We start from the raw sequence: 12,604 nt of genomic DNA, 5'->3' as shown, positions 1-12,604 counted from the left end.
AGGTCAAGAAGATAAAGAAAATTGGTATTTTTGCAGGAAATATGACCCATAAAATTATTTTAATGTTATATTGATGTTAATATGTATAATAGTTTCTGTTCAATACAATGTTTTTCTGTTTCATCTTTCAGCTCTAGGCCTGTGTAGGGTCTGTCTTTTCTAACATGCCGACTAACGATGTTGTCAAAGAATAATTACAATACTTAAACAGTGCTTCAAGATTGCATTAACTCGCTAATCCTTGATCATTTAGCTTTAACTTTATATCTCACTGAAATATTAGTGTATTTCTGTCGTGTTTTATCTGCACTTAATAGGCATATAATAGGCATAAGTGACTTTTGGATTTCTGGATAGCAGTAACAGTAATTTTGCCACTTCAAACAAAACAGAACCATCTATACACAGTCACAGGTGAGAAACGTATTCAGACAGGTTTTTATTGTTAACTAAGAAAGATTAATGAACCTCATACAATCTTTGGTGCCTACAACATGCATTACCTGTAACTCTTTTGCATCTGGATCCGGTGTCGTTATAGCGGAACTAAATGACAGAGCGCAAGTTCCCACACGGACTCGCACTGCTTGTGATTCTCCTGCACCGTGGTTTCTCTTTATGAATGTTTTGTGTAAAGTTTGGTAGCGGTGGATTGATAAGAGTCTGTTCTTCCAGCAGAAACGACCCGCGCCACTGCGCATTGATCTGATCCGGTAAAACAAAGAGTGCATTCGTTCAGTACAGCAGTGCCGCTTTCAGCCACAGTCTGCACACCTCTGCACTGTTGATTCATAAATGCCGTCTTGCTTTCTCTGCTGTGTGAATTTATGCACTTATTCATTCTTATGCCAGCCAAATATGTAGTCTGATCGTGGTGTTTTGCACGACTGCATGAGGCCTGCTTTTACCTGTTTTTAATACAACAGTGTGATCACAGGAAATGCGCTCTCTGTACTGGTATTTATTTTTGTTTTGTTTTTTAATTTGTCTTTATTTACAGTACTGTATATCAATTTTGGACCCACCCCTTGTTTTTTTTATCTTCATTATTATTAATATTATTTATATATGTTGCTAGTGAAATGGGAAATAGGTAGAGCGATTAATTGAAACAGCTGGATGTAAATGCAGCGTATAAGGCAACGGTGGAGTTTGTAAAATCTAATGAGCGTGAAAGTCAATATTTTTTATTCTTCTATCTTAATTCTTCAGCACACCCTGAACTCTTTCGGGAAGCGTTCTTGTCTTTTCTTTAAGCAGTCTTCAGAAACAAACACTCAAAGCTCTTCTTTTGATGTTGGCTGCATTTTGTCCTATTTTCTCTCAAATTGATCCCACACTGCTTCAATAATGTTGAGGTCCAGGCTCTAGGAAGGCCAATTAATGTCCTTTATTGTGTGTTTTCATATCCAGGTATACCTTTACTCTAGTGTACTGACAGTGTTTAGGATCATTGTCACGCAGAACAAAAAGAAGCTGATGTCAATCAGATGATTTCCAGATGGTATTGCATGCTGGATCGAAATCTGATGGTATTTTTCTCCATTCATAATTCCATCCGTGTTGACAAGATACCCGACACTACTGAAATGCTGCCTCAAACCACTGCAGAGCCTCCACTGTGTTTTACAGATGGCTGTAGATACTCACTGACTTCTCTACACAGAACTGTTGCCACTGATTTTCACTACAGTTCCTGTGTATTTTTATTTTATTCCCATTTCCCTTCCTCAAGAATGGCTTCCTGACAGCCACCCTTAGGCTGAGACCATTTATGATGAGGCTTGAGTGAACACAGTGAATAGATGGATCACCCGAGGGTCCAGATACATTTCTCGGGGCCTGTGTCTGGCCTTTTTCTGTTTTTTTTAAGGGATTTATTTTTAGATAATGTTCGTCTACTGCAAATAGAATTATAGACCTGCTACTTCTTCTTTTATCCTCCCCTTGTCCAGTTTCCTCATTTTTCTTTAAGAACACTGCACACTATGCTGAGATTTCCCAGGTTTTTGGGTAATAGTTCTTTGGAATAGTTCTTGTTCATGAAATAATACTATTTCATCCCTGTCAAGCTGCTATCTTTGGCATTTTTTATAGATGAAACTAAAGAAATGGGAGTAAATTCTGTGTTTTTTGTGAATAGGTGTCAGTAACAAAGTGCTGAAAGATACAGTTTAATATTTGTTCTACTGCTAAGTTGTTTGTAATTCCTTAAATTATGTGCTCTTATGTGATTAAGTGACTCATGGATCAGTGGCTTAACCATTCCTCTAAACATGGTCAGGTACAAAGACTGGATGAAGAAGAGTGAAAAAGAAAAACTTTAAAACACCTTTAGAGAGTCTGGAGAAGTATTGCTCAATTTGTAAAAGAATTACAAGGGAGTTTGGCTCCACTGGAAGCAAAATATAAAGAAATGAGGGCTGGCTCAAGAATTTTGCCCAGTAGTGTAGATAAGGCAAAATAAAGACTTTTGCTCAGTTGCAAACCATTCTCATTGTCAGTAATGATTCCCACTAGATTTCTAAAATTCTTTAAGCTTCACTTGAAATTGTATATTTACTGCCAATTTCATAGATTATATGTTTATAATGGAAGCTCAAAGTGGATGTTTCAGCTATTTGTGTCTCTGTGTGTGACATAGACTTGGCTTCTCTGTTTTTATGATTCAGGCATGTCTCAGGACAGTCAGCACGGCAAGTGGACCATCTCCAGCAGTGATGATGATGACGATGAGGCTCTTCCTCCTTCAGGGACTGCAACATCTGGTTCCCGTCAACCCACTGAGTCCAGTCACAGTTCCTACCGATCTGCTACTCCATCACCACCCGTGGAGGTGAAACCAGAGCCAGCCAAACCACCGGTGTCCTCTCTCGCTGTTGGCTCAGAAGCCAGGCAGTCAGCCGCTAAGAACCAGTTAAACCCAGTGAAGTATGAAACCAGCCCTTCACTGGCTGGAAAACGCAAGAAAGTGGCGTCAGATAGCACGGGCTGGGCTCTCTCTGATAGTGATGAAGATGATGGAGAGGTGAAGGGAAAGAGTTTGAGTGACTTGCCAAAGAAGGCGCCTCCAAACCCCAAAACAAAGAAGCCAAAGGTGGAGAGCGAGCGTCCTCCAAGTCCTCACGGCCGACTTTACTACATCGATGAGCCCGATGACTTCTTTGAATCCCGTCTTCCTCCACTAAATGACACCTACAGGTTTTACCTCAACAAAGTCACAGGACTGGAAAAGAAGTACAACAATGGCGCTCTGCATATCCGGGGTGAGTTTAGAGAGAACAAAGCTTCAGACACTGGTGAAGAGACAGGTTACCGGTTAGAGCTTTCAAACTAGCAGGGAAAGTTTTTTTTAATTTCATTTTATTACCTTCACCAAAGAGCTTATGTGATTGGTTTGTTTTTCCTCTCTGTTTGTTAGCAGGTTTACTCACAGTTATGGATTTATTTGAAAAAGTTTAGGAGTGGATGCGATAACTTTTTGAACCTTTCTTTACCATGGTGAGATGGCATTTTTTTCATATACATATCAAATGGAAATAGGAAAAGTTAAAAACCATTGTCTCCATTTTTGTGAACTGGTACAATGGTACAACCATTGTACCAGTTCACAAAAATGACCATTTTAAAGTCCTTTATCCTTTGTGGTGAAGACCTTAGAGTAATGTAGCGAGAAGTTTAGTTATCCCATTTCAGCAGTCATTTGCAGACATCAGGGAGATAAAACATCAAAGGAAGCAACATCTGGCAGACCCAAGAGAGCAGCCATCTGCTAAGTGACAAATTCTTTGTCAAAGGCACAGCGAACAATGCGACGAGCAAAGAAAAACAACAAAAAAGGGAAACTGGCAGTTATATTTGCCATTTGCGGCTCAGCTCTTGAAATCTTGGTTTTAGTTTCACTTCCGCTGTTTTTGTGATTTCCCCTTGGACATGTCTCTGCTGCAAACTCCTCGGGCTTAATGGTTTGGCTTTAACTTATAATCCAAACTTTTTTTTCCTTTTATTTAGACATTCTTTCCCCATTATTTGGCACCTTGAAAGAATCGGTTCAGGTGAGTAAAAATAATTATGCCTTCTTTTTCTTTCCACAGATGTTTTCATTTTAAACAACAGTGATAAAACAAACAATCAAAAAGCAACAACCATCTATCCCTGATAGTTCACACATGGCAATCCACTTTCTCAAAAGAAAAAGTCCACTCAGAAAAAAGGGCAGCAAATCAAAAAAATGCATGTCTGCTTGACTTCCTGTTAAAGTCACATCTCCTACAAAACTCCAAAAAAGCCCCAAAACATTAAAAAAAAATGTTTACCTTTCTGTACATATGTTATTCTTTCTAGTGAAAGGTTGGAAATCATTTCTCTCATCCACTGTGTTCAGACCGAAACAGCGATTACTGGGCTTCTGAAAAATTTTACCCCTGTGTATTTTCCAAATCACTTTTCCTTGACCTCAGTGGAAAATGAAGTCCAGGGAAGATGTGTGGAGGAGAATTCATAAGGAGTTGGGGGGGAAAAACAACTGTGGTGATCAGAGAATCCAACTGTGCTTACAAAAACCTGCTTAATAATATGACAGTAGGTGTTGTGGAAGAAACAGGCTATAAAGTGAAATGAAATGTTTGCCACGTTGAGATTATTTGCTCATCCTGTCCACTCATGTTTTCACATCCCAGTGGAATGGTTCCAGTGTAGCTCCTGTTTTTATTAAAGCTTCCTGTGACTGAAGTCTGAAGTCAAAATACTGCACTGCCTTAGCTGAGGGCAGAACTAATGCACTTTAAATATAATAGAAAATATCTTATTATTATATATAAAAATCTACGCTCTTGACGCAAGATCATAACTTCTTGAGAAGCAGATTTTATTACAGCAGCTTAATGTTCATAGCTCACCTGTGGGTTTAACAGGCTGCCGTTAAAGGCTTAAAATATATCAGCAGTTTATGAACAAAACTGAAAACACACTATTAATTTCTATCTAGGTCACCAACATAACTTATCAGTCACGCTGGTGACTGATGGTAAATTGTGAAATGACCTTATTATCCTCTATCCTCAATCCTTTCATAAGCGATGGTCCAGTGTGTTCTTTGCCTAAGGAGCTGATAAAGGTGGTGTTGACACACATTTCTTAAGCTCTTAGAAAATGCAACTGGCTCTTAATGCCTTCAGATGTATAACTCCGTTAGGATCCTTCCTAAACAAACCCGATTAGCCAACCACAGCCCTGGTCTCCATACTGTGTATGCGGTAATATGCGGAAATATGTGGTAAACAGCAGCTGTTGGATGGGTTACAATGAAACATGCGACAGATCCCTAAGGATGAATTTGATGACTTTACTTTTCATGTGTCAGGTGAAAAACTTGGGACATTGCAAAGAAGTAAAAGTATGGCTATAAACTCCACTCTCTTTCTTTATAGTTTAACTATTGCTTTGATATTGCCTGGATGGTGAAGCAGTACCCATCAGAGTTTAGGTAAGTTCTGCTTCTTCTTTCCTGTCACTGTACTATAACTCCCAGATCTCAGGTCTGATGATATTCATATAAAAAAAACGTTATTAAATTAAAAATTACAGTAAAATGAGAGAAATGAGTCAGACCATTGAGCGGTGAAAAGTACACTGGGGTGGAGGAAGGTAATGGTGCAGGGAAAGCTAAACTCTGTGTTTATGTTTTCAGGGATCGCCCAGTTCTGATCGTACATGGTGATAAGAGGGAGGCCAAAGCTCGACTCATCCAGCAGGCTCAGCCCTTTCCACATGTGCGCTTCTGCCAGGTACAGGCTGGCCCACACAGGAAACAGCTGTTTATCAAAGGGAAATGGTTGATATTATTTCCACTTTGGATTGCCGTTTAGGTTGAGCTAATGTTTTTATTTGTAATCATTTTTTAATTTTTGCAGGCCAAGCTGGACATTGCTTTTGGAACTCACCATACGTAAGCATTGTTGATGTCTAAAAGGGGTGCTGAGAGCAATCTAAAGCCTTAGGCTTTGGTTCACATATCAACTCCATTTTAGACTGTTTTTTTCCAATGTCTATGACATTGTACAGATCCAGGTTGTAAGCACAGAAGCCCAACACACCTGCTGTGCTTTTGTTTGTGAGGAAAAATCAATAAGAAGAAAGTTGTTTTAAAGAGGAAAGAGCTAAAACTGTTTGTTTCATACACAAAGTGAATGTGAGTCATGCAAAGCTACCCTGGTCATGCAAAGCTACCCTAGAAGAATAAAAAAAAAAAAAAAAAGCATAAAAATACAGATGTAAATGAGCATAAAAAGTCAATCTAAATTTATTGACTACAAACTAGCACGACTGTTATGTAACCATATCAGGCTTTGCATCATTGTTGTCATTTTGGCTGTTTTCTTGTCAGAAATTGTATTAAATTCTATTCTATGTGGCATTAAAAGCTCTTCGATAAACACTATAGTAAAGATGGTGTGAGATATGATGATGTGAAAGACCGATAAAGTCATACAGAAAAAAAATGCTTTAAGTCATTGCTAATGGAAGTGGTTTTACAAGCTACTTAATCAGGGCGTGACTTTTCACAAGACTGCAAACAGTCCATTGAAAATATGTTTACGTTTATATGATCCACATTGCAGATATTATAGGCCTTTTAGCTTGCTCTTTGTTGTACTGTATTGCTGTGTGTCATCAGGAAAATGATGTTGCTGTGGTATGAGGAAGGCTTCAGAGTCATCATTTTGACCTCTAATCTCATCAGAGCTGACTGGTACCAGAAAACACAAGGGTACGTCTATTCTTTATTTATTGTTGTTGTTGTTGTGGTTTATTTGTCTGTTATCAAGGACATGGGAAGACTACCAAGCCAAATTTGATGCCGCTTGGTAGCAATGTGGTTTATCACCAGAGAAAAAGAGCCCTTCTAGTTCAAGAAGGGTTTGGAGTCTGCAAGTTGGACTACTAGCCCTACTTCTTATGAGCCACTTTAAAAGTATAGAGACTTATAAATAATAATCATATTGTGATTAAATGTGTCGCTTGGTTGTGAAAATGTCCTTAAATCAGTTTTTCCCAACTTAGGATGTGGATGAGCCCTCTGTTCCCTCGGTTACCAAAGGAAAGCAGTGCAAGCGCTGGTGAGTCGCCCACCTTCTTTAAGAGGGACCTGCTGGAGTATCTGGCATCGTACCGCGCTCCAGAACTTGAAGAGTGGATCCAGAGAATCAAAGAGCATGACCTGTCAGAGACCAGGTATACACAAGATGCTCTTCTGTATTTCGTGGTTGTAACAAGTGGCTATTTGAGTTACTGATGCCTTTTTACCAACTCAAAGCAGTCTGGGGTCTTTCTGCTCTGACCTCTAGCACCAACAAGGCTTTTTTTTTTCTTTTTTCTTTTTTTTCAAACTGCCAGTCACTGGATTTTTTTTTTCATTTTTGGATCATTCTCTATAAAGCTGAAAGATATGGCTGTGAGGGAAAATCCCAGTAGAGCAGCAGTTTGTGAAATAAATGAAATGAAGTGGCTTAGAGTATAAGTCTAACTTTTATTATAAGTAGTTTAAGTTTTGGTTTCTGTAACGAAGAAGCTTCCCAGCTCTGACAATGTATCCAATCTTATCTTATATCCTATTATCTTATTTTTTGAGATGCAAAGAGACAGAACAATATAATCAGTGCAATAATGCCCAGATTACAGTTTGTTCTACCTTTGTCTTCTGTTATCAGGGTATATTTAGTTGGCTCAACCCCAGGAAGATATGTAGGTTCAGATATGGAGCGCTGGGGCCACCTGAGGCTGAGGAAGGTAACGATTTCCCTTCAACTTTACTGTGTAACTATATCACCACTGAGGTGTTGCTCTTAAAAAGTTGGATTATAATGTTTATAGAATAGATAATTTTCTGCAAAATGCAAGTGATTAGAAGGAAAATGGCTATAATATGCAAAACATATGACTGGATTTTCCCTTGTTCTGTTTTTTTGTTTGTTTGTTTTTAAGCTGTTGTACGAGCATACAAATCCTATTCCTGGCGAGGAAAGGTGGCCAGTGATTGGCCAGTTTTCCAGCATCGGCTCTATGGGATTGGATAAATCTAAGTGGTTGGCGGGGGAATTTCAGCGCACCCTGACCACACTAGGAAAATCCTCTCTTCGCCCAGACCCTCCTATGCACTTGGTCTGTCCAACTACAGCAAAGATAATGCTGTTTGCTGCATGATCAGATTTAAAAGAACTGTCTGCTGTAGTCACTGAGTTTATTAAGACAGGAAACTTTTTCACTCAGGTTTTCAGACTTTTTTTTTTCTTATATATTTGAAAACTTTAGCACTAAATAATCAATCAAGCAGTTGCCCACTTCGTATATAGTCAGGGTTTTTTTGTTCCACTCTTACTTCCGGTCGTTCCTTTTGTTAGAAAACTTTGAGAAGATATTTTTCCAGCTTGCATTATTGAGCCACTTAGCTCATTTTATGACTTTTGTGTTCTTTAGCATTAATAATTACTAGGCAATTGCTATGTTTGACCACAGTTTATTAAAAGTTACAAAGCTCTATATTTCTAAAACAAGTTTTTAATGGGACCTTCTTTTGCAGCTTTATCCATCAGTAGAAAATGTGAGGACAAGTTTAGAGGGATATCCAGGTAAATATTCTTTTTACTCACATTTCAAATACAGTATAACTCATATAAAAACTAAACTTCTTCAGAATACTTTTAATTTTAGTATTTTCAATTTGCGCTTTTAAATATTTCTGTTTTTATTATTGTGAATTTACTTGTAATCTAAACATTTTTGTCCTCCAGCTGGAGGCTCTCTTCCCTACAGTATCCAGACAGCTCAGAAACAACTTTGGCTCCATTCTTACTTTCAGTAAGTTCTACCAAAGCAAAATTCAGTCCTGCTGTTAGGGCGCAGCAGTAATCAGTCACTTCTAGTGTGCAAGTATGATTGCAGTCTCCAGCCCTTTTTTTTTTTTTTGTTTATTGTCACATCTGTTTTTAACACAGAATCTTTCAGGTTGATCACAAATCAGAACAAATCAGTAAATAAAAGCAAAAAAACAAACTCAGCTCAGAAGAATCAGAGAAGTTCAGGAGCACCAGAAGGAAAGCAAATAGTGCGGCTGATTCCAAATAACTCACTGCACATACCAGTTTAAATAAACAGTTGAGTTGGACTATTGAATTATCTAAGATTATTAGCTTGTATCTAATTTCAGTGTGCATATGGGACCACAATTTATTACTGTAGCACAAACACAACAGATGGCAACTAAAGTGTTGAAGAACATCGGGGAGAAATTAAAACAGATGAACTGACTGAGGTGCTTAAAAACAGTTTTAATAATGTAACATTACTAAACGCTTTAAACAAATGAGAAACATTTAAACCCAATATTTGATCTGAAGAGGTGGTCAATACTGCACATAAATCATAATTTCGAAGTTGGGGCTAGTCTGAAATTTGGTAGTGGAAAAGTTTTTTAGTTGAGATTTTAATGAGGTGGAAAGCCTGAAGTCTGGAAGTTTCAGAGCTGCTGCTGAGCAGCTGTACTTTAAGAGCAGTGATCAGCTAACACAGCTAAATGACCAGAGTTATAATGGTTTTTCAGGTCTAGCAGAAACACTGGGATTTGCCTATTGAGGCAATTATTGAGATATGAGAAAATGTATTTAGATTAGCCATAACGTAACATTCCCAAAAACAGGAAAAACATTGAACTGATGGCCACATATGGTTTGCTCTGTTATCTTCTGGGTTATATTTGACATCCAGGTGTCCGAGTTATTCCATGCATGAGGTGGGCCGTAACTAGGCCTTGACTTTTGCTTTTTGCGTTCTCTGTATGTTTTGGAACAGCGGTCCCCAACCTTTTTTGTGCCACAAACCAGTTTATGTCCAACAATATGGATATATACAACAAAATAAAACCAGTTCCTGCACCCAAAAAAGTTTGGTACAGTTTGCACACATCTTTTAAGTGATCCGCGGATTCTTGTGTGTGGTTGTTTTTAGCCGCTGGAAGGCAGAAGCAACGGGGAGGAGTCACGCCATGCCACATATCAAGACATACATGAGGGCATCTCAAGATTACTCTCAGCTTGCCTGGTTCCTTGTCACAAGGTTTGTGTTAGTGTGTGTCTTTGCATCTGTTCTTTTATTTCTCATATAGCATTTACTGCTAAAACAGGCAGAATTACATTTTCATGCTAGACTAGAAATACGCTTTTCTTGTGGGTTGCAGAATTAAGAGTTGTATGCGTTTATAGTTATCTTTTCCTGTGTTTATATAAATAGTAATACAACGATGTGGTTGATAAAATTAGTTGTTCTGTTTTCTATAATCAGTGATAGCATATTCTTGTGTAATGGTTGCATCTTGTGTTGTATCATTGTATTTGCCATTAGTCTGATCATTTCCTGGTCGCCTGAGCTGTAATAAAAAGTTTCACTTTGTCTCTTTGGTGGGTTTCAGTGCGAATCTCTCCAAGGCAGCATGGGGTGCGCTAGAGAAGAACAACACTCAGATGATGGTGCGTTCATATGAGCTGGGAGTCCTCTATCTGCCGTCCGCCTTTGTAAGAGCAACATACAATTTAATTGTGAAGAAAAAAATTTCTATTACCTTTTATCATTATTATAAAAGACCCGATGTGTAGTTACATGATGGATGTCTCCCTACAGGGCATGAAGACATTCTCTGTTGACAAAAATCCATTTCCGGTCTCTGCGTCCTTCTCGGGTTTCCCAGTGCCGTTCGATCTCCCCCCTACATCCTACACTACTAAAGGTATTGGGTGTTTTCTTGCTTTGGAACTAGACTCCAGGAACTGTAGTTTTCAATACTTCAACGTTGACTTATTATTATTTTTTTTTAGTCCTAGAGGTTTTTGCGTGTTTTCATCCACATTAATAGTTTCTGAAAACCCTATCAGTGTGGATCTAGCACCTACCAGTCCTGACTCTATGTCCTGCATAATGTTCCTTTTTATCTGGTAAATCAAAGTATCAACACTTTGAATTTTACTTCACTCTTTTCCTTCTTTGCTCTCAGATCAGCCTTGGATCTGGAACATTCCTTACAGCCAGGCTCCCGACACACACGGCAACATCTGGGTTCCCTCCTGATCACACGCACACACGTCTCATTTGAAAGTCTGCTGTCTGTACCTGTTAGTTACTGTGTTTAGTTGTTAGTGGTATTAACATTTTTCTGAATACTTTTATACTGTACCATATACTCATATGATTTCTACCAATAAATAAAATATTGTTAGATTTGTGTATTTGCAATGTCAGTTGTTGTTTTTCAGCATTAGAATAAGATTTAAACATAAGAGGTTGCACTCAAATAGCTTGAGTTATAAATCTTCATATGTAATTCCAATTTAGAATCCCAGGAGAGGTCTGATGTGGTCTTATTTTGGCATAATGGGGGAGGTTCTGTGTAAATTTACTTAATTTAAAGTGACAGCTCTGTATGAAACATCCCTTTTAAGTGAAACCTGTTGCACAGATTCATAAATGTTCACGATATAAGCTTGTTTGCTTCTTAATATCATAAAGGATAAAGCTTGTATAGGATTTGGGGAGAACATTAATGGCTCATTTTTTTGTTTTTAATCGCCGATCTGCACGCATTCCTATTTTTGGTGGTCGGGATTTACAGCACTTTGTGTTTTTTTTTACTATCAGGTTAATGATTATATCCGTATATGTACCCCTTGGGGTAAATTAATTACTGATTAAGCAGTTTGAAAGAGCCACAACCACGTTTTCTCTCTTTACCTTGGGTAAGTTCATCTCAGCAAGATGGCTTTTTTTTTTTACGTGTTTTAATGTTAGCTCACTACATATTTACACTGGTTAGAATTAAACATATTTACCAGAAACCTCAAATTAGCACCTATACAAATACAGTATGTTTTTTCCCTAGATCTTTAAAAACCCAGGGTGCATTAAAAAGCAACTGTCCATTGCTGTCTGAATACCCTTTTTTTTTTTTCTTAATCTAGCTTCAACAGCTCTTTCCAACATCGTCTCATCATCTTCATCCCACAGTAAATACTACAGCTTTGCACATCTTCTCCAGCATCGGACGCTTCCTCTCCATTCCTGGGGAAGAAGTGTCTTGGGGAGTAAGGCATCTCCTCACTCTCCAAGATTGCGTTAAGTGATCTAGTCAAAGATGTCTGCTCTCTCTTCAAGACATCTCAATACCTCCACAGGTATGTCACCTGGACCAAGTGCCTTTCTACTCTTCATCCTCTTAATATCTGCCCTTCTTTCTAATTCTCTATAATTCCCGATCCTTTGTCCAGGCTTCTCTTTCTCGATTTCTTCATTCATAAGCTCCTCAGAGTACTCCTTCCATCTTCTCAAGACGCGCTCTCCATTTGTTAGTACATTTCCATCTCTATTAGGCTGCACATCCTTTCCAATTCAATCTTTCTGCTTAGTCTGTAGATCCATGTTCTTTATATTTGTTATATTTGTAGTTTCCTAAACGAGTTAATGCGTACGCTACACCTGTAAATTCACACAATGAGCATCTGGTCTGAATTAGGAGTTAAATTAGGATTCGGTGTATAAAAAGTTATTTTACAGCTTAGAAATA

At 38.3% G+C, this 12,604-nt stretch overlaps 1 protein-coding gene across 1 annotated transcript; it reads left to right on the top strand.

Moving 5' to 3' along the window:
- The first annotated feature begins 539 nt into the window (after positions 1-539).
- On the top strand, positions 540-11,273 carry tdp1 (tyrosyl-DNA phosphodiesterase 1). Its single transcript, XM_026174983.1, has 16 exons — positions 540-713; positions 2,673-3,266; positions 4,012-4,055; positions 5,430-5,485; positions 5,690-5,786; positions 5,913-5,947; positions 6,677-6,769; positions 7,063-7,233; positions 7,710-7,788; positions 7,984-8,160; positions 8,579-8,627; positions 8,790-8,856; positions 10,003-10,110; positions 10,463-10,565; positions 10,672-10,777; positions 11,042-11,273. The coding sequence occupies exons 2-16, from the start codon at positions 2,675-2,677 to the stop codon at positions 11,113-11,115; spliced, it is 1,851 nt and encodes a 616-aa protein (XP_026030768.1). The 5' UTR covers positions 540-713; positions 2,673-2,674; the 3' UTR covers positions 11,116-11,273.
- Positions 11,274-12,604: the final 1,331 nt, after the last annotated feature.

Source organism: Astatotilapia calliptera, chromosome 1, assembly GCF_900246225.1.
Source record: "Astatotilapia calliptera chromosome 1, fAstCal1.2, whole genome shotgun sequence".
In the NCBI taxonomy this organism is placed as follows: Eukaryota; Metazoa; Chordata; class Actinopteri; order Cichliformes; family Cichlidae; genus Astatotilapia; species Astatotilapia calliptera.
The sequence above is the reverse complement of the archived record's forward strand: the minus strand, read 5'-3'. Positions and strand labels throughout refer to the sequence as shown.

Excerpts from the sequence above, each read along its gene's own strand:
- tdp1 (XM_026174983.1), top strand. The coding sequence starts at position 2,675 with ATGTCTCAGGACAGTCAGCACGGCAAGTGGACCATCTCCAGCAGTGAT. Across the intron at positions 5,486-5,689 it reads CAGTACCCATCAGAGTTTAG|GGATCGCCCAGTTCTGATCG; the intron begins GTAAGTTCTGCT and ends TTATGTTTTCAG. Across the intron at positions 8,628-8,789 it reads AAGTTTAGAGGGATATCCAG|CTGGAGGCTCTCTTCCCTAC; the intron begins GTAAATATTCTT and ends TTTGTCCTCCAG.